This window comes from Perna viridis, chromosome 2 (assembly GCF_037379345.1).
Source record: "Perna viridis isolate PV_CMFRI_1.1 ecotype Kerala chromosome 2, ASM3737934v1, whole genome shotgun sequence".
Lineage (NCBI taxonomy): Eukaryota > Metazoa > Mollusca > Bivalvia > Mytilida > Mytilidae > Perna > Perna viridis.
Window position 1 is genome coordinate 8,038,096 of NC_142446.1, and position 18,680 is coordinate 8,056,775.

Consider the following 18,680-nt stretch of genomic DNA (forward strand, 5'->3'; position numbering starts at 1 on the left):
AATCATTATGGAGATTAGGCTTCACATCACAAGAAGCAAAATGCACCTATAAAATGTACAGAAATGTTTTTCCTTTCAGAAACTGTTTAAATTTTTTAAATATGATGAGACCTTTTTTCACAGCACTATGAGGAACAGGGGTAATTTCTGCGTAGGACTATTTTTGCGTACGTTCCAAATGCACATTGGTTAATTGGTGGTCTGTAACCTAAAGTGTAAGTATATTTATCTCTTTACAGTCGTACCATGGATTGGATTAGGAGGTTGTTACTTGGGAATCGGGGAATAGAAAAAAGCATATGTCCTGACTTGAGTGATAGGGGACGAACATTTGATATTGAGGGGGAGTGCTTGAACTTGTTTTCACCACATTAACGATAAAAATGTTTATTTTTCTCTCATGTACATCAAATTAAATTAATTTCAAATATGCAAAATTATAATATTAGGATCAGAGTTATTTCGAAGGAATCAAAATATTTTATCTCCCTTTTATCCTAAAATGTCAAAATATTTATTTTAAATTCGTTCAAGCCCCCACCCCTGAATTAAATGGTCGCCCCTAAAGTATATGGGCCTATACAATTGAATAACAAGGTGCAAAACCATGTAGCCAGGTTTGATTTTTTTGGGAGCTTGGCCTGATCCGTTAAGGAAAATGAGACCAAAAAAGTTTCACAGCTGTTCAGATATTGTTCTACAAGGTGCTATACTATAAAGATGCGACTGTCTTGGATATATCCCAAACTGTTGGGGAATAAGGGACAAAAGAAGGATTAAAATGCACGGAACTCTATTAAATTGAGCAAGCTGCCATATCCGGGGGTATGAACTTGTGACCATGAACTTTGGAAAATAAAAGGCTGAAAGGGGTCCATATATGTATTGTCCATTGTATGTCTACCTTATTTCTAGGGATACTTGTACTTGATTAGGCAAAATTTGTCCATTGTATGGCTACCTTATTTTTAGGGATACTTGTACTTGATTAGGCAAAATTTGATTGTGTTGTTGACTAACTTTGGTTCCTTTAAAAAAGTAAATGTTTTTTGATTTCGATTGAAATTGAGTGCTGAATCTTGAAACGTTTTGAAATGCTAAGTCTGTCTTCTTTGTGTGTGTGTGTGTGGTGAAAGTAGGCATTCATTCGGACCCGTTTTTAATTGGACTGAATAGAGAGCCTGGGAGACTATTTTGCCGGACCTCGTTGAAATATTGATTAATGACGATATGCTGTTATATATTGTATATTGTTTAAAATCGTATATACAAACTTCATACAGACTATATATATATTTAAACTACACCCAACTCTTACATTACACACACACACACATATATATAAATGTAATACAGGCACAAAGATCATTTATGGAAAACCGACACATGTACACAACAAAGAACATAAAATAACTTAAAATAATACATACAAAGTAACAAAAGTAAATGAGTAACTCGGACTCAACTAAAAACTGGGAGCATGGACCAGGTGCACCGGTAGGGGAAGTCCTCTGCTTTTCTAGAAACACCCGCCGAGTTGCTCACAAAATGTTATGAAAAGTCCGGGTTAGACGAAAGAGGAAATGAAAACTATGACACGATGAACAAATCTGTTGTTATGTTGTAGGTGGATCGTAATGTTCCACGAGTTAGTGATGAGGACCATAAAACCTTTTTTTCAATCCTATTTGTAAGAAGTCAAACACGGTGCTAAAAGTCTGCGTAGTTACGACAAGCTCTGGCATAACGTATGAGTTGTGATATGAAAACTCCATCCTTTTCCTTTACCGTCGACCTCTAAGTCAAGATATGCGGCTGACTTCATAGTGTCTGTAGTGTCCTTTTATCTCAAGACATTGAAGTTCTTTGGGAGTAGATATGATATAATACAAAATCCGAACTAAGATCTAGGACAGTTTAAAGATAATACAAAATGTACGTCATCTATAAAACTAACTGAGATTTTGCTAAATGATGTTCCTTTTTTTGGATCAGATCAGCTATATAGTCTCATGGGAGGGGAGGAATAGTTCTGCGAATAGCAGAGCACAATTTGTTCCCATTGGAGTACCGTTTGTTGAAAAACACGCATCCACTACACTGGACAAATATGTTATCGATAAAAAATTCCAGCATTTTGATGGCATCTTCTTCTGTATATTTTGAAGATGGTTTGGAGTTGTGTTTTTACAAAGTATGAGGAATCTCGACCAAATACTACGTGTCTGTATGTAGGTGTACCATATTTTATTGAGTAACAACGCTGTATAATGGTTTTGAGTCAGGATTTTAACTGAGCATTCGGAATAAAGTACAAGGGGTTGAAAAATCATAGGTCTTGATGATATTCTGATAAAAATTTCTAGAAGATCTAGAAGAATTTTTCAGAATCCACACTGAATTGATGCCACTACGTATACGGGAGTAAAAAGTGTCGTGGTAAGATTAAGACCCTCTTAATGGAATAAGCTTAAAAAGGTTTGGTAGTTTGAAGCTATGAAGTGTCGTTGGTGTGGAGTTATGGAATCCAGTACATGGACGATAGATCACAATCATCGTCTTTAGTAGAGAGACCAAAAGAGGATAGCACGGATTTATAGTTTTCAACTATCTCTTCTTTGGAGAGTGTGGTAGCTGTATACTCCTAAAACGTAAGAGGTTGGAATTCCGTTCCTCCATACCCCAACCTCTTACTTCCGAGCGCCATATTGCATACCGCTCGCTCCGCCCTTCTTTGAAATCGGCAGAATCATTGTAAAATATTTACCATTTAAAACATTTTATACAGTTTCTTTACCATAACACGGGTAAAGTGAATAAACTGAAGAAAAACAAATAATCTAACTGATTAGAAAATCCAGCAATCCTGGAAATCCCTTGTAAAAGCAGTTAAATGAACTTTGGTTTTTAGCTTTTTCAGTGTGTAATTCTGGTTGATAAAATTACGGATTTTAAAATTTGCGAAACGAACATATCAAATGGACCAACGAATTGCCTTTACCGACTTTAAGTTCGTTTTGTCAAAAATATATTGTATACCGTAAAATTAGTTATCTTATTCAGAATGGCTGGTCACTTTGATAACTGTCTTTCATTACAAATGCTTTCTAGGTATTTAACAAAAATTTAGGATTTTTATCACTTGATTTCCGGTAGGTTAAACTTCTTTTATAAAAATAAAAGACTTTCAATATTTTAAAACGCATGTTTGGCTAATTCACATGTGCTGCGGCTTTCAACATGCAGATGCTAGAGATAAGGATGGCACCAAGTCAGAAGAAAGCTTACCAGACAACCTCTAGCACGGCTAAAGTAGTAGCTGTATAGGTTTATTTACTGCTATCATTTTCTACATATACCTCCGATAATTAGCATTGGATGTAATGTGTCATGCAGACACAAACAATGTTTTTTCGGCTTTGTCTGCTGGTACGACAACATCCATGTCTATACTATACAGTAGAGTAGAGACACGGAATACAATTATCATGTTTATGGTTCAGAAATATATCAATCCAATTAAAGGAAAAGACCATGTTATTGTGCAAGTAAGTCATAAATATCGAAACTAATCTGTTAAATGTTCATGAAAATTACATTGAAACAAAATAATTTCATTTTCTTAATAAATTAATCGCGATTTATAATTAAGAAATTTTAATTTCCCGCGACTATGGGCGCCACCATGATCGGTTCGTCTGTCCTCTGAGTGAGAAACAGTTTTATACTGTATCCAAACTAAAAATTGTATCAAAAAGACATCACAAATGAGTGCACAAACAGTCCAAGATATTTAATGTAGCTTTATAATGTAAATACTCATATACACATGTATATACAATTTACTGGTATACACATTGAGCTAGTGCAAATATCCATACAAAATGTCCTGGGCAAGTGGATGGTCTTGTAGGGCTAGTGATATTCCACATCTAAAAAGCCCTTGGCTAATTGGTCTATAGATTTTATATATGCCCCTGTGGTGTACACTCTCTGAGGTTGATGATGAAAAAAAATGTTCTATTCCTATGTACAACTGCTCCTACTTAAAGAGTATCCATGCAAAACATAATTAGGAATACGTTTAAAACTTAAAGATTAAACCAGGATAAAAAAATTAACATGTGAAAATTTCAGCCTCTTTATATAATTTGATCATGGAGAGTGAAATATAAAAAAAATTGCCAAAAATTCAATAAAACATTATAAAATAAACATTGAAATTATGCCTCGAGCATCGTCCCTTGGTACCACTTTTACTTAGTAGCATTGAAATTATAATAATTGTATTCTGAGTTTGGGACAAATTCTGTGCATGAGGTTCAAATCTTTTCCAGGAAATAGTCCTTGTTTTAAAGCAAATCTATCTCTGTCATCATTACAAATTTTAGTGGCTTGTATTTTGTGTGTTGCATAAAGTTGTAAGTCAAGATTGTACTGTCAACCATGCCTCATATGGTGGAAATAAAATCTATATAAGAAAAACAGTTCTTCTATATAAAATTAATCCCTGAATAGATACATGGTACAACTGTGAAATCGTTATCAGCTACATATAACGATATATCATTTATTTGTTATTTTCTTGCAAACAAAGGTATTTCCGCCTAAACTCGTCTTATTGGCCTTCTTGCGTTTCTAGATGTTTTTTCGCAGATCACAGGATATGAAAAACATATATGAATATATACTGTTTTGATTTAAAAGGTGCTACTTAGGACATTCCTAAATGAAAATGTTGTGGATGTCTTTCCAACTCGTCCTCGTCCTAATTCTTCACCAGTGTCCAATATTGTATAAAAAGGGATTTTCTACACGTTTTAATGAAAGTATCGGACATGTGTTAAGTTTTTATACGCCAACAAAACCCCCCAAAAAACAAGCACTATCGAGACATTGAAGAGGGTCCTACAGATTTTGATTCCATCGCCTTTATCTCCCTAGAAAATAAGTGGCTAAAGGTGAAAATAGATATGATACCAATTATAGTTTATTATTAATCTGATTTTGATAATGCGTTTGTCAATATACATTGTATTCCTTTTCAAATTTTTTCACAGGTGTTTTACTTAGGGGTACGAAATTTAGCCACTCCCCAACTTTATTTTTGGTCCGATTTTGAATTTATTTTGTTAGATTTCGTAATTGAAAATCCTTGTCTGCGTTATGCAATCAGATTTCAGAAAGCTCTTTCGGTTTTTGAGTAATAAGGGACCGAAATCATAAAGGGCAAAAGTGGGCCATGCTCTAAAAATTAAGTTTTTTTTTCCGAATCTCTCGTTCAAGTAATCACTAATACTGTATTTTATCAGAGTTGAGCTACCTCTTAAGTTGTCTTCAGAAAATAAAAAAAAAAAAAAAACAAGACTAACGGTCCATGTCCTTCAATTATGCATTAGCGGGACCCTATGCGATGGTTACATCGTTGTCTAGACTCGAGTCATGGTTGTATTGCCGACCTTCTGTATTTTACTGTTCGTTTATTTGGCTTTTGACATACAATATCTAAGCCCGGTATATTATTGTACGATTTTGCTATGTGTTGACCGCTCGTGATGGGATAAATCATTCGTCCAACTAACCGAAGCAACAATATGCAAATTGAGAAAACTCCATTGATGAAAATAGTTGAATGAAATGTACAAATGACCATAAAAGGAAAATCCAATCCACCAATGATAAAATAGTTGCAGAATGACGTCGAGACTGATATAGCTCTATCAATGAAACGAGTACGCTAAGTTTGCAGTTTTAAACAATATGACTTGAATAGTTTTTAAACCGAACGAATGAATAAAACTAAAGCAAAGCATTCCAAAACAATACTGTAGAAGCAGACATTATCATGCTTCATCGCACGGTTTGTTGGCAAAGACGTAGCAACCGAGGCAGTGAACACACTTATTAAAGAGGAACAAGTTGAAATGAGATCAGAGCATGATTAATTAAATAACGCTATAACAAAAAAGTTGACAATGATAGCACTTTCCGTATATCCGTTACACCCTTCATTTCGTGCATTATAAAGCTAAAATCCCCCAAAATCATTCGTAACATAGTTTTAGCCAATCATTTGCATGATATGAGAGACGCTGACCATCAGCTGACTATTCCTATATTTGGTTTAATTTTTGTTTTCGTGCTAACATATACAATCAATACAGTTAGACCCGGTTTGCACTCATGTGTGGTGTTAGTAATTCATGCCGGACTGAGGGGTTTCTTAACGCCCTTTGCTATCACTTGGGGTAAATAAATGGCTACTCATTTTCTTTTCTTACATTTGCAGATAGATAAATATTGATGAATCGCTTTTCTGTTAAAAGGGTGAAGGTTCAAGACATTAATACTACACACGTAAAAATAACTAAGTTTTATTAAATTGCGAAGATTCACAGGATTTAATGAAATAGAGATTCTAAAGAAAAGTCAATGACAGTGTTATGAAATGCTGAATGTACATACATGTTACGTTGGTTCTGAAACCAAACGATACTGGCGCTGCCTCTGGATATATTTTATACAGCTGCAAAAACAAGTACTATAGTATACAGTTTTTGGTCCAAGGAAACATTTTTCAGGCTATAAATGTATATAACTATTTAGAAATTGATTAAAATTGTTCGATACAAGATTTAGTTGGATTGATTGATTGTTGGGATTTAACGCCGGACCTCAATATTTCATCTATATTCAGGCGATGAACATGAAATGGATGATGATGAAGTGAAAAAAGGGACAAGACACAAGGACAACATGGTCGACAAATTTTGATTGCCACAAGCAAAATTGTGGGATGAGTAGGGTCGGGCAATTTAGCCTCCTGTGGCGAAGAACAAAGGTTCCTACTCCTATCGAATACCGCAGCAGGGTTCTTTAACGTGCGAGGAATGTGGCATCTTTCCCAACACGATGCACCACTATGGTTTGCGGTCAGGTTTTCCGTATTATAGCCTGACAACCCTAGCATGTAACACGCCAGGGGCACCCCATTCCACCACCTGGGGCACACAACTCGGTTGCTGTGTGGGCAGAGCGCCCAGCCCCCGGCTAGGTTTCTGAGCACTATTTAGCACTATTTTTACGACAAGCTTAATGCTGCTGCAGGTTTATTCTTTTGACACCCGAACCTACAGGAGGCGATTTAGTTATTGATTTAGTTATTGTTTTTAAAGTGTTAACTGTGAGCCAGTATCGATGAATTTAGTCCTTCATATACCGGTATTGTAATTTTGTTTCATAAGAATTTCGAATCTTATCTGTTGAGTTCATGTTTGTAAGTGGGAATTTTTTCCATTATGCAGTTTTATTCTCTTTTGCTAGAGAACTGTTTAGCAAGGACTAATGTAAAAACAAAGACCTTATAGACGTAAATTCTTAGCAAATCACACACTACCAAGTTGGTCCTAAGGAAGAGTAATTGACAGGCTTTTTATGGAATTGAAAATGGAGCATTCCCAAACCCCGAATTAGCCTATATATCTGTATATATTTAATATAATAGTGTCACCACAAAACATTGTATATTGGTATGGTGCTGACAGCGGCGTCACCGTCGGCGGCGTCCGTGTCGTCGTCCATTTTCACTTGGTTTTCTTGCGAGGACTTTATAGTTATGGTTAATCAATTTTATGAAATTTTGATATCATTTTACTAACTACTAAAGAAATCGTCTTATTTGATTTTGAGTTTATGGCCCCTGCCATTTGAAAATAAAGGTCATCCATGTAACTGACAGATACCACACTGTAGGTTTCTGTTAATCTAAAAAAAAAAAAACCGAGAGTCCAGAATTTTATCAAGCTAACCTGTATAAAGTGATATGGCAAATCCTTAACATGACATAGCAAGTTCAACACATCCATGCAAGTACACCTTCAAGGCGGAAAGCGTTATGATATATATATATATATGACTTGTCTTATGGCAATTCATAGTGGAATTTGTTCCCCATTTAGATGTTTAGTAATAAATCTTAATGGACATTTATCAACATGTGCATAATTCAATTATTGATATCACTGATAAATGGAGAAGTTTTCTAGACAATGCAAACACGTTCAAGACAAATCTTATGTATGTTCAAATTTGCTCTTCGGGCAATACCACTCTGCGTCCATTCTTGCCCCATGGGCAATGCCAGTCTGTGTCCACACTTGTTTAGAATAAATAAAGAAGTATTGTTACCGAGGAACAGAATTTCCAGCGTTACATCACAGAAGTTGAAAAATCCTGTTCGTAAGTATTTTATCAGATTGTTGTTTATTCTGTTATTAGAGTGTCATTTTTAATTCAATCTAAACCGTTTTTGCTCTTTAGAAATGGAAATAAGAATCTAAAAAAAAATTGACATTGACACATTAGCATTTTCTATTGTGTTTTAACCTAGCTATGTCTCTGTAGGGTGAACGGATATGTTACACAGGAGTCGGGAAGGTACTGGATAATACGTTTCTGCTATTCTAATGCTTCTTAATCAAATCAATTAGTTGAGTTGCCTTTACAGTACAAAGGCCATTGTAAAAAATGATTTTCAGGGTCAAGAACTTTAACATATTTATTAAAGCTGCATTATCTTTCATTTTCGTAAAAAAAATCTGTTGAGATATGCCTTAACTCTACTAAATTGCACTTTTCCTATATAATTTCATTCGATATCCACAAATAAAATGTGTTAAATACATGAAATATGTGTCTACATATTTATTGTCTTGCAAGACAAAAAATGGACCTAGATAAATTCGTATGCATGTGACTTCTGGTGACCTTAATACATGCATGTAAGAGTGCTGTTAGGGTCGCTTTTTAAAAAAAAACAAATCTGATTGCAAAGCGAAAGTGGTTAATCAATGGCAAGGAAGACTGTCGGACTCAAGCCGTAAAAGAAAAAAGTTCGAATATAATGCAAGGATCCTTTTGAAATTTACGTATTGCGATATAATGTGGCTCTTAAATGGTCAGTAACTGTCATTATTTATTTGAAAACTAATAATGAAATAGATGAAATGAACTGTAAACAAGACACGTGCTTACGCCGGACAATTGTCATTTGCTATGTGGTTGTATGGGACATTTATTGCAAAAGCAAAAAATTAACAATAATATGATGATGTGCTAAAAACTCTAATATTTCAGAATATCTAAATCCAAGGTCAAAATAGAAGCGGCATATCCTTTCTCGGTTCATTTTTAATGCAATTGTTTTGGGATGTAGCCGTTTAAATCGTTTATATACATGTATTAAGTTGATATAACAAGTTAGTAAGTTGATATAACAAGTTAGTTAAGTTGTTATAACAAGATAAAAAAAGGAGCTTCACATGGTACTAACGGGCTTCCCTACTTACTTGTGTATCCGCTCTTGTAATTTTTTTTTACCAAGGTTAAAGTATTTTTAACCCGGGTTATCCTGTCGGCAATCTTCAGAAGTAATGGCGAAAAATAATTAGATCTGAGGTATCGATCTTCTTTGATTGAAAAAAAAACGTTGTTTTTACAATATTATGTAGGTATTATCGACATGTATTGCTTCAATTGCATTACAACAAACTAATTTCGTTTTATCAGCGAAGTTCAGTAGAATCAAAACTAAACAAATTTGGCAGCTAATGCAGCTTTAAATCGTCTGTATGTATAATATATAACACTTATCGCTTGAAATATGATGATTTCAAGTAAAGCTACTTTTAAAATGACACGATGACTGAATTTGTTTAAAGTGCACGATGTCCGCCCCTCATTCCGGGAAACACTTGTGATAAGTTTTATAAGAAAAAGAGTTAGATATCTTGTAGGATAGTCCACGTCAGCTACAGATCTGTAAGTACAGAAATTTATTCATTTTATATTCACTAGGTTTAAATCAGTTCAGTATTCATGATTTTTAGTATTCTCAAAGTGTTTGTGCCTCCAGAGGTTTCGGAGTCGAATCATAGGATTTAGGGAACGGTTTAGATTATTGTAACACGAGTACTTCCACTAAAAATCTGTCAAAAGTCCGGGCAGAAATTTGGTTTGGTTTTTCTTATGCATACCCATTTGTCTGGAAAGCAAATGTTAAGCGCTGACACATGGTAAGGGTAATCGTGTCCAGGTCCAGTAATTTCTGGAATTAAAAGACAGAGACTTGTACATCATGCAGATTTATTAATCCCTTTTGGGATTCAGTGTCCGCAGCTGTTTTCTGATTTGGCCGCCCACTGATCTACTTTCAATACAAACAAAAAATGGCAACGCCCGATTGAAACGAAGCCGATATCGCTGCAAATTTTGGCTGTATCTGCTGAAATATGACAGTAAACATTATAAACCAAGATGATTCAAAGAGAAAAAATGTATATAGAATCGAGCCCCTACTTTGTTTGAGTGTGTCCAACGAAGCATGTGATGTAAAACGTTCCGTTCCGAGGTGAGGTAAAAGTTTCCGATTTTTCTAAATGAAATTTGCAGCGTTGATAAGGGATTCAGTGGGTGGCCAAATCAGAAAACAGCTCCAGGCACTGAATCCCAAAAGGGATTAGCAGAGTTGTATAAAATACGATTATTGTATTATAATAGTTGTATATCTTTTCATTATACGAAATATTGATAATTTTGTATCCAAATTGACGATAGCTTTTGGATTGTGTATTTGGTGCGTGTCACTTTTAGAATTTTGTACATTAGTAAAACAATGATACAGAGGTACGAGACAACAACCAAAACAAACAAACAAACAAAACAAAACAAAACAAAAAGAAACACACATGTAGTTAGTGTCGCTTTTGCAATTTTATTCATTAGTAAAAATGGTAAAGAGGTACGAGACAACGATCCAGCAGGAAAATAATAATAAAAAAACAAAACAAAAAACAAAACAGAATACAGTAAAATGGTGCGTGCCGCTTTTACAATTTCATACATTAGTAAAACAGTGATGAAGAAGTACGAGACAACGAACCAGCAAAACAAAAACAAAAGCAAAGACAAAAACAAAACAAAACAGAAAACAAACAAACAAGATTGTCGTGCGTGTCACTTTTTAATTCTAAACATTAGTAAAACAATGATAAAGAGGTTCGAGACAACGACCCAGCAGAAAAAAAACAACAAAGCAAACAAAAACAAACAAACAAGCAAAAACATACAAAAAAAAAAACATCATAAGAAAAACAAATACACTTCATCAAAGGTGTGTTTTCACTTGTTGATCTCTGACAGTATACACTGTTTTGTGTTAAGGTTATACGCTGGTGCATTTGTTGCGTTTCACCACATCCATTCTTTTTTCTACTAAACATATCTAGTCTTCATAACTATCGACGTGCTATGGTCGGCTGCTTATTGAAATTAAGCATAAAACAAACTATATTAGGACTTTTTTAAGTCGCTAATATTTTTGCACTCGTAATTTCAGTACTGTACATCTTGTATGATTTGCATAATTCTATATTACTACACCATCTCATGCTGCTGATCGGTACCGTAGAACCGCCAATTCTAGCTTTATACCAGATCAAAATGTACCATTTAAATACAATACGTGTACATGTGTACGTGTGTTTTTACCCGGAAGTCATGTGACTTCTCAGTCTTAAAACCATCTGATATCAATCAAAACGACTTCCGGTTGATAACCGCTTTAAAGAGATCTGGTGGATGAATATTAAAATGTATCAAATTGATTATTTTGTATAAATACATTGCACGTTTTTACAGCATACGATTGAAATTATATTTTACATAATTGTTTGTCAAAGAAAAATTCAAATGCACACATAGAAGTTTGAACTATATTTTATTAATACCTTTGATATCCATATATGGGTTTCACGTGATTGGCTACGTTTCAAACTAAGTATAGGTTGTCAAGATAACACATTGAGAAAAGAAATATAAAACGAAATGAAAAGAAAAAAAAGAAAACGAAATTGAAATTGAAATTTTGAATAATCAGTATTGTGTGGTTGTGTAGTTCTGGTAGTTATGAAAACGCTGATCCCATTGTAAATAATAAATCTTTTTTGGAAATACAGAAAGAACAAATTATCATCAGCGGATTATTAAGTTTTTAAAATACCTAATATGGGGTAGGCATTGCCTAAATCAGTACAATGAGCTTTACCATACATGTACATGTACTGTCTGTGCGAGACTCATAAAAATAATAAAGGACATTACAAAGGGGGGGGATCGACCCGGATTAAAATTTTTGCTTCGCAAGTGCAATATTTTTATTTATATTTAAGCAGCAAGCAAAATCAATATTTCTATTTAAAAATTTGTCTTGTTAATTAAGTGGGGATTTTTAAAAATAAACAATAACTTGAACAATTCCCCCCCCCCAAAACAAAAAAAAATTCAAACCCCATACCCCTCTTTCCCCTCCCTCTTAAAATGGTCAATAACTTTATAGCACTTCGCAATCCATACGGCAGCTGGAAATTCCAAACAAGAAAATGGTTGCCTGTCCTATCTTAGAAAAGCTATGCTTCGATTTTGATAATATAATCGGAGTTATTATTTTTTTTTCAAGGCGGGTTAGGTTTGAGAGAAACTTGTGGAACGAAAATATTATCCGGGCTTCCAGGTTAATACACGTACGTAATGTTTCCCGAAGTTTTGTAAACATAACTAATCTGGTTCCTAATCTGGTTCCCTGGTCAATATCGTAAGCGACCCTAGGACCGCTAAAATATTTTGAGAGAAACTTGTGGAACGAAAATATTACTCGGGCTTTCAGGTTAATACACGTACTTACTGTTTCCCGAAGTTTTTATAAACATAACTAATCTGGTTCCTAATCTGGTTCCCTGGTCAATATCGTTAGCGACCCTAGGATCGCAAAAATATTTGAGAGAAACTTGTAGAACGAAAATATTACCCTGTCAGGTTAAACATTCACTTCTTTAAATAAGTAAAACAAATTAGAAAAGACTTGAAAACTATCAGAAAAGATGAATTTAATATTACTGAAGCGTAATCTTAACCTATATTTTTTTATTTGTTTGATTGAAGGAATTAATGAATTTTCTCCGTAAGGACAGTCACTTTTGTTACTCCCGGGACAAGACTTATTTTATTGTTAGTATATTGAAGAACCTTAAGGGGAATTTAGAAAGTACACATAATAACCGTGTAACTCACACCGCTTCGCGGCGCTCGCTATAAATATCTCATTACTTCCACGCCATCGGCGCTTTGATTTACTTGCATGAGAGCCGGTAGTTAACATTAAAAGATGAAATGATCGGTAAGCATTGAAATTTTGAAATATAGCTGAGAAACACATAGTTTCCGAGTTGTTTATTTGGGTCATTACGGTTACGAAGTCACCCGATTTTAAATAGAGCATATCACAACTTTGCTTGAAGTTTGCCGATCTTTAGCCGATTGACGAACTGTTGCGTTACACTCATAAACTTATGACAAAAATGAATAAAGGAATTAGATAACATCAAACAGCCATTACAATTCATCTTAGATACGGGTAGGACACTGAATGCCTTCGCTTGTATTGTATTTTTGTCAGGGGTCGCGGTAGCGTGTCCCTTTTCCGTTTTAAAAAAATGAATAAAGGTGTATCAATATTTACATTACTAACAAATTTTCTTCCTTTTTTGGTCTTTTTAAGGGAATGGAATTGATCAACTTTTACATACAGGTTTGGTAAGTAAATTTTGTATCAGTCCGTACACACTAGACAGCGACCAGGATACACCGGAACGTACTGAGGTGAAAGTTGTAAACATAAAGTATCTGACCTTTTTAAAACCTTTTTAGATGTTAAAGTAGTGTAGCCAACTGATTATAACAATATAAGTAACGAGAAAATAACTATATTAATCTTCAGAAATTCGGTTCTCAGTTCGTATTTGTACCGGCAGACAAAGCAGTCAATGATGTGGTAATGGTACGATGTAAATACTATATAAATGTACTTTAGAATGTACTTTGGAATTCTTCTACACACACTCAAATAGTAAATACTTACATTGCTGACACAGTCCCCGCTGAACAAGTCCGTATCATGTAATGGTTAAGGATCCCTTCAAATTCCATCTCTGCATCCAGTAAGTGTACTGCAACTACAATTTCTGTACTTTAAACCAGTACCCTCCCTAATCTGAAGGAATTAATTATAAGTTATTGTAATAAAGCCTATGAATATGATGGTGTTACTTCCTGGCTATTTTTGGAGTGTGACAAACTCGCTGGAAGGTTTGGTTAAATGAAATGCCTCGAATAAACCCGTAGAAAATGTGTACAGTTCTGATTTCTTCACACTTTACACCACTCTTCCACATGACCTTATCATACGGACATTTTTTATTTCATCAAATGGTGTTTTGACAAAACAGGTCAAAAATATAATTGCTGTAATAAAGGACAGAACGAGACAAAAATTATACTTACTGGCCTGTGAAGACATAATTTATACGGTTTCCTTCTTGACAACATTTCGGCGATAAAATTTACCGGTTTGTAGGAATTCCGATGGACACAAAGTCTTCTCTTTAATAGCAGATCTACACCTGTATTGTTATGAATTTCAGTTTATGGCCAAATTTCATTAAGATCGTTCCAAATCTGATGAAACAGACAAATTTCATAATACTTATCGCTACCTTAATGACATTTTTTTGCGCTGACTTTTTCAAATACATTGCTGAAATGTACCATAAGGAATTGAATGTAAATATAACTATTAAGAACATTTTGAATTGTCCTTTCCTGGATTTGGATGTTTCAATTGCAAAAGGTTAATCCAAACCTAAAATTTAGGACAACTGGGACGATTTTTTGTGTCCAATTGTTAATTTTCCCTTCCCTTTCCTTTGGTGATGTGTTCACGTTTCTCCAACATTTAATAATTAAACTAAAAGGTTAGTAGTAGGATAGCAGAGATCTAAGAAGCCTTCAAATAACGAAATTTAATGCATCGAAATATAATACGGCTATATTTGGTATCATTTTTTTGGAAAATCATTCTACTTTCAAAATAGAGTATTGTGGTCGAAATTAGTTAAATTTTGCGTTTTGTGAGGACACCCGGTTTTCCTCCACAAATACAGATTATTCATAAAGTCAATTTTGATTATGAAAACATGAAAAACTTATGTCAATGATCTAGATGTCTTTCAAAGTAAGCATTAAAGATTACATGAAGCTGTAATTTTGAATTTAATATTGTCATGCAGAAAATATTGATGTAGTTTTGCAGACTGTAGTTTTTGTACTAATTTTAAGCCAATTTTCACCAATTATATGAAACTCGTGCATGTTTCTTGACTACGGTGGGTTTTTAAGTGCAGAATTTGTAACCAGGTACCTTCTGAATGAATTTTCAATTTTGTATAATGATAAGTATTTGTAATTGGTAAACAAAATTAAAGGTCAATATCGGTGGTATAAGCTACTACTTAAATACGGAATTTTGTACGTGCTCCGTGTATAATCTGCCATATATTTTGGTCAGCCTGTTATATCTAGTACGCGTAGTTAAAAATGTACTCTTGTACTGCGTTTTCCTAATGATGATTATGTTGTATGTACTATCCATTCTTCGGTAGAACTTTGTATTTGTGGCATTATTACTCGTACTGAGTATAATATGTTTTAATTCCGGATTACATATAGTTCATCATATGTGTTTCAAAACTTTCTACATCTAATACTAGTAAATTTAAGAATTGATTTTAATGGGGGTTATAAAGAATCTGAGTCAACAAAACATTTGGGCATACAAAAAGAGAGGATTGGTTTTAGCTAAAGAAGAAATTATAAGTGTGCCAAGACATTTTAAAAGGTGTACATATGCTTAACAAATGGGATTTTTTGTTTCTTATGTATTAGAGGTCACACTGAAAGTTTGCGAATTACATTACTTCTATATTTCGACTTTGACCCTCAACATTTTATTTTTATCCATAAAATGAGGAATTCATAAATGGTGTTCCAAGTTCTATGCGGGACTCCAACTAATTCGGAATGTCCTGCTCCAAAGGTTGATTCATTACGGTGCTATGTTAGTGGTCTAGGAAAAAAAATTATGTTATTCTTAATAATTCTCTGTTTATCCGTTTCTCTGGAGATCACCCTCTTTCGCTAATACATTTCTTAACCATGATGAACAGGAACTCCATATATATCAACTAATGGCTATGGTTATATCATGTACTGCATTTTTTTTTATTTGCCATTATAACTGTATGATATAGCATTATTCAAAATCGTATATCATCATAAAATCTCAAGACTCAGAAGTTGTAGTTCTTTTTCATGTGAACGTTAGTTTCAAATGAGACCAATAGCCAATAAAAGTTGTTCATCGCATCCATCCAGAGCAAGACATGTGTAAAACAAGGATTCCTAACTGGCAATTGAAAGTTTCTGTCGCTGTAACCGATCGTGATACTACTTTAGCGTTTTGGCATAAAAACGAACGCTTTACAAAGCAATCAAGAACCATACTAAAGATTCCTAGACCTTTGTCGGGCTGAAATCGTTATATTGTTATTTCACATGATGCTACATGTAGCAAACGGCATTTTGCTTTATTACCATTAGACTCAAAGGGAACATAAACTGAACTCACAGATCCATACTAACTAGGAGTGAGATTGACAACATTTACTCGAAGTCCCATACTTTGTTTTAGTTCATGTGAAACAGAAAGCTATAAAACCTGCAAGGTTACAAAAAGTATTCCAATATGGAATAGGACAGGTTGGTATACGAAGTGGTAGAACAAGTTGCTATCTTCAACGCTATCCCGTCAAGAGGCCGGAACAATGAAATTGATATATTCCCTCTTTTCCGCCGAGATTTTCTCATGATCTGACAGGCTACAAAGCAAAAGCTATCCCAGCATCCAGTCACAAACTGTATATGCATAACAGGTCTATGTGAAGGACACAGCTTTGCTTGCCAGAATGTTCAATACTTTTGCTTGCTTTTAATTTACGGCACTTTTACTCTGTTAAGAACCTATCCGTTCATGGCTACTGTCAGTAACAGCTAGTTATGTTGTTTTTTTCTTCAAGAAAATGTTCCAAGTCAATCTCAAGTTGGAAAAAAAATCTTTTACCTGACACGAATAATTAAACTGGCCACAAAGAGTGTCTTGGTAGAGTAGTTTTTTTTCGAATTGCAGAACCTTTCCAAAACCTGGTAGCACTACACAATAAAAGGAAAGAATTTTTTTTGTTTTGGCTTGCACTGGCATATTTAAGACGAATGTCCGCGATATGGAGTAACAAAAAATCAGGATAACAAGTTGTTGTGTGCAATAAAATCGGCTTTTGCTAAGAAGGAAGTGTTGTCTGCTATTTCCTATGAATTTCATTCTTGCATTATTGGTATTGTCTTTTTCAAAATTAAAACCTGCTCTTCGTCTCTCAACAAACTTATACTTTTGGTCATAGCTAGGCCAACAAGAAATTATGGACAGGCTCAGTGGTGTTCTTTTGATTTAACAAGACGACTAATATTCCATGTTTATTACCTATTTTGTCAATAACTGAGATGGCTATAAAACATTAGGGGTATTAAACAGTTTTGTTTGGTATTATTTAATTGTTTTTGAAAATATAGGAAATATATTAACACAATGGACTAAATGGGAATTTGTCATTGAACTAATAGAGAAATGACACGTTCAATGCTGCTACTTAAATTGAAAAGTCGATATTTTACTGCAAAGTTAGTGTAAGATATTAGAAAAATAATTTGACCACAATCTATGCGTACGACATCGATATTCCGATAGAGCTTGAAATAAGTTTTCCGTCGATATATAATTTAGCTGTATTATATTCCGATGCATAAATTCTCAAAAAACGATAGTCTGCTATGCTACTATATGCGTACGACATCGATATTTCGATAGAGCTTGAAATAAGTTTTCCGTCGATATATAATTTAGCTGTATTATATTCCGGTGCATTAAATTCTCAAAAACGATAGTCTGCTATGCTACTATAGGGGTTGTGAGGCCCACGAAAGGGATTGATATTCAAAACTTACCTGTACTTGACCTTTTCCAATATAAAAAGTTGGAATATTTTTAATAATATCATTTACAAGGGTAACTTCTTTTTGTAATATTTTTTTTGATTAAATATTATTTGTTTTTTTGTTTTTGCAAAAAATATTTTATAACCAATAAAATAGAATATTTCACTCTTTGTTAAGGTAAATATTAAAAAGAAAGTTGAAAAATATCTTTTTTTATAGTAATTTTGTTTTTACATTTTTAAAATAATTATAAATATATGTATACAGTGTCTGAAGACCTCTATATGACAATGGTCTCTTTGCGTCTAGTACTTTTTTTACCCTTGCCGAATGCCTTAAGGCCGAACATTTTGGCCTTATTTTCTGTTTTATTTTTAACGTTTTATTTGCATTTTTTTTTATATTTACTTTTTCATTCAAAGTTACTCAAAATAATTTCAATACGTGAGCTTTTGTATTTTTGGTATTTAGTTCCATTTTACCTTTTGAATGTGGCTATAGTTCACTTACGTATTATTCATATATAAATTATACCAGTATTGCCCTAACCTCATCCTTTTGGTAACCAGGCAGATCCCATAACAACAGTGATTCAGTGAACCACAGACTTTTAATCTGTTAATTTGCTCTTATTATGGTTCTGTTAAAAATGTGAAGACATTTTAACATGATGCTGGTGTGTT

General features: G+C 33.9%; 1 protein-coding gene across 1 annotated transcript in view; it reads left to right on the top strand.

Moving 5' to 3' along the window:
• Positions 1 to 13,001: 13,001 nt before the first annotated feature.
• LOC148623519 (furin-like) overlaps positions 13,002 to 18,680 on the top strand; it is a 61,939-nt gene continuing 56,260 nt past the window's right edge. Inside the window, exons 1-2 of the mRNA XM_088564858.1 lie at positions 13,002 to 13,062; positions 13,613 to 13,647. Of these exons, the coding sequence (XP_088420984.1) occupies positions 13,003 to 13,062; positions 13,613 to 13,647 (95 nt within the window). The 5' untranslated portion in view covers position 13,002. The remainder of the gene's footprint in view (positions 13,063 to 13,612; positions 13,648 to 18,680) is intronic.